Source organism: Micromesistius poutassou (assembly GCF_964030765.1).
Source record: "Micromesistius poutassou genome assembly, chromosome: 20".
Classification (NCBI taxonomy): Eukaryota; Metazoa; Chordata; class Actinopteri; order Gadiformes; family Gadidae; genus Micromesistius; species Micromesistius poutassou.
In genome coordinates this window covers 12,314,641-12,317,140 of record NC_140290.1, presented here as the reverse complement: position 1 = coordinate 12,317,140, position 2,500 = coordinate 12,314,641, and the positions used below count along the sequence as shown (strand labels likewise).

Here is a 2,500-nt window from a genome sequence, read left to right as displayed (position 1 = left end):
CGTTTGTGAAACGCAAGCAGGCCTACAGCCCAGCTAGATGCATCACAACCATGTGATGCTACAAGATGCATCACAACCAAAACCAAAACTGCACTGCCGTACACACCATAATCAGCACACCCCCGCGTGGGTCTACCTTAGACACCCAGCTGCTGGTCTAGAGTCGCCAGGAGGCCCATCTCAAAAGTCTATATATTGATTAGACGGATCACAGTGATCCGGATAATGCAGGAGGGAGCTGGACAGAGTGTAAAGAGAGCAGGGGGTGTGGCATGGGGAGCTTATTAACCCCTCTGATCCGACTGGTGACCCCTGTTCTGCTCAACTGACTGCCGGGGGGGGTCAAATGTCAAACCAAGAGCCAGATGGGAACAGCATATGCGGTGGCAAGATTCTACATGCCCTTCCCCGCGTGGAATACATCAGTGTGTCGCGTGACATTACTGTCGTGTGACACATGAAGGATGATATGAAACCTAATCAGATCACATCCCATTGTGATTCGCTGGCATGGTTAGCACGAATAGGGAATTACTGCAGTATGAATGCTTTATTAATCCCAGCAGAGGAAATTTGGTTAGCCCATCATATATATATCATAGATTTTGAAATACAAGCACACATAGACACACGCAAAAGCACACACACACAAACCCAATAATTTATGGTTGTACTCTTTCTCCATCTCTCCCTCCATCCATCAATTTCCTCTCTCTCTCTCTCTCTCTCTCTCTCTCTCTCTCTCTCTCTCTCTCTCTCTCTCTCTATGAATATATAATCTATAACGATTCCGATATGTGTCAATATCACAGCAATAGAGAGGGCTGCCTTGGGAAGGAGTGCTCTTTGCCTGCATGGCAGTAGGTGTGCTAAAGATCGGCCAATAAACTGCCCCCAACCCCTACGGTGACAACCAGTTGCCATGGAGACTGGCCTGGTAGACGATCTATCCCCGTTACTCATTCCTGACATACCCAGCCAAATGACCCCACCCCTTTTTGACACAGACACAACCGCGCGCACACTCACACGTACATAAAGGCCATTCATAATTAGTACTAATGACTATCCTACAGAAACAATCTAATAGTTATATAATAATAATGTTCAGCTGCCGAAATCATCTGCATATAAAAGGCTCCATTTCTCTCCTAAACAAATAATGAAATATCTTCATATTTGATATTATAATACTTAATATAACAGCATATGCAAAGCCACAAGTAAATAATATACCCAGGATACCGACTGCTCATTAATACGTTTTATTTTATTAACCGAAATCGGATATGTCGTACTGTTGAAATTGAGAGTTGCGCGATGATACTGTTTCACCAGATGTGTGGACAATTGAAATAAAGCTCAGAACCCACAACTACATGCAACAAGTTGAGCTCTGCAACATAGATGCCTTTTTTTTTATCCGAAAAGACCTCATGCATGTAAAAAATAACAAGACTGCAGTATACACTGCAACACATTTCCATTACAACAGCCACAAAGGCCATTCAATTGCATTAAATATCATTGTGATCAACATAAAGTGACACCACTGAAATGAGCCATTGAGATGTTAAACAATCTAGATTTGCATAGCGCTTCAATACACACAGCGCACAGCGCGAGAGACTGTTACATTGCCACCGCACGGGCCTAAACGTAAACACTGGCCGGTCTCTGATGTTAGCACTCCAGCACCGCTGCCTGCCGGGGATGCTAGTTTCTACCTATGGTCAAACCTATGCGGCCCTCGTTGACTTGTTGTCGATAACATTTACAAACTACACCAATCCCTTCGTAACGTTTACACATAACAGCTACGCTCCAAAATACGCCATGGTTGTGTCGCGGTTTTGAAAAACCGGCGATTATGTGCGAGTCTCGGGCTCGGAGTAGGGAAAGCAAGGATAGCGGATCGCAAGGCGAGGATCTCCGTATTAGCAACAGTGCTACAGCGCTAGCACATACCAGTTAGCTCGTTAGCTCCCCCCGCCCCCTCCTCCCCTCTCCTTGACTCACCGATGTGATTGTCCTCGATATGGACGATGAGCTCGGCCAGAGACTCGAACTGGAGACCGCAACCCCCGAACCTGCAGGAATTGGAGAAGAAAGAAGCAGCGGCGATGCCGGTCATGTTGGCGTTTCGTGCATTCACCGGGGCTGCGGGAGCTGGGGCGGTGCGAGGAGGAGACGGGCTTCGGGGTCCGGGGTGTGGGAGAGCGGGGCAGAGCAGGGAACGGCGGAGCAGACACCGGCGGCCAGACGGGGCAGCGGAGAACGCAGCTGGGGAGGCAGGCGGGACAGTGGGGGTGGGGGATGGCTGGAGCCTAAGAGGGGAGGATGATGTGTACCTACGTCACATTACGAATTACCTGTTGTTAGGTCGTAATCGGTAGCTCTGATTTGTCATATACACATTTATGTCATGCTTATTAGCCTATACCTACATAAATCATTCGAGATGTAGGCTATTATATCATTGTCACGTGATCAGTTGCCC

The 2,500-nt window shown here is 47.5% G+C and overlaps 1 protein-coding gene across 2 annotated transcripts in view; it reads right to left on the bottom strand.

Annotated features, from left to right (window-relative positions):
• The window catches only part of LOC311365219 (juxtaposed with another zinc finger protein 1-like), a gene marked incomplete at both ends in the record, with an annotated part of 10,227 nt that extends 8,093 nt beyond the window's left edge, over nucleotides 1–2,134 (bottom strand). For both annotated transcript variants that reach the window (XM_084484749.1, XM_084484748.1), the window contains one exon: nucleotides 1,965–2,134. In XM_084484749.1, the coding sequence (XP_084340875.1) occupies nucleotides 1,965–2,134 (170 nt within the window). The remainder of the gene's footprint in view (nucleotides 1–1,964) is intronic.
• Nucleotides 2,135–2,500: the final 366 nt, after the last annotated feature.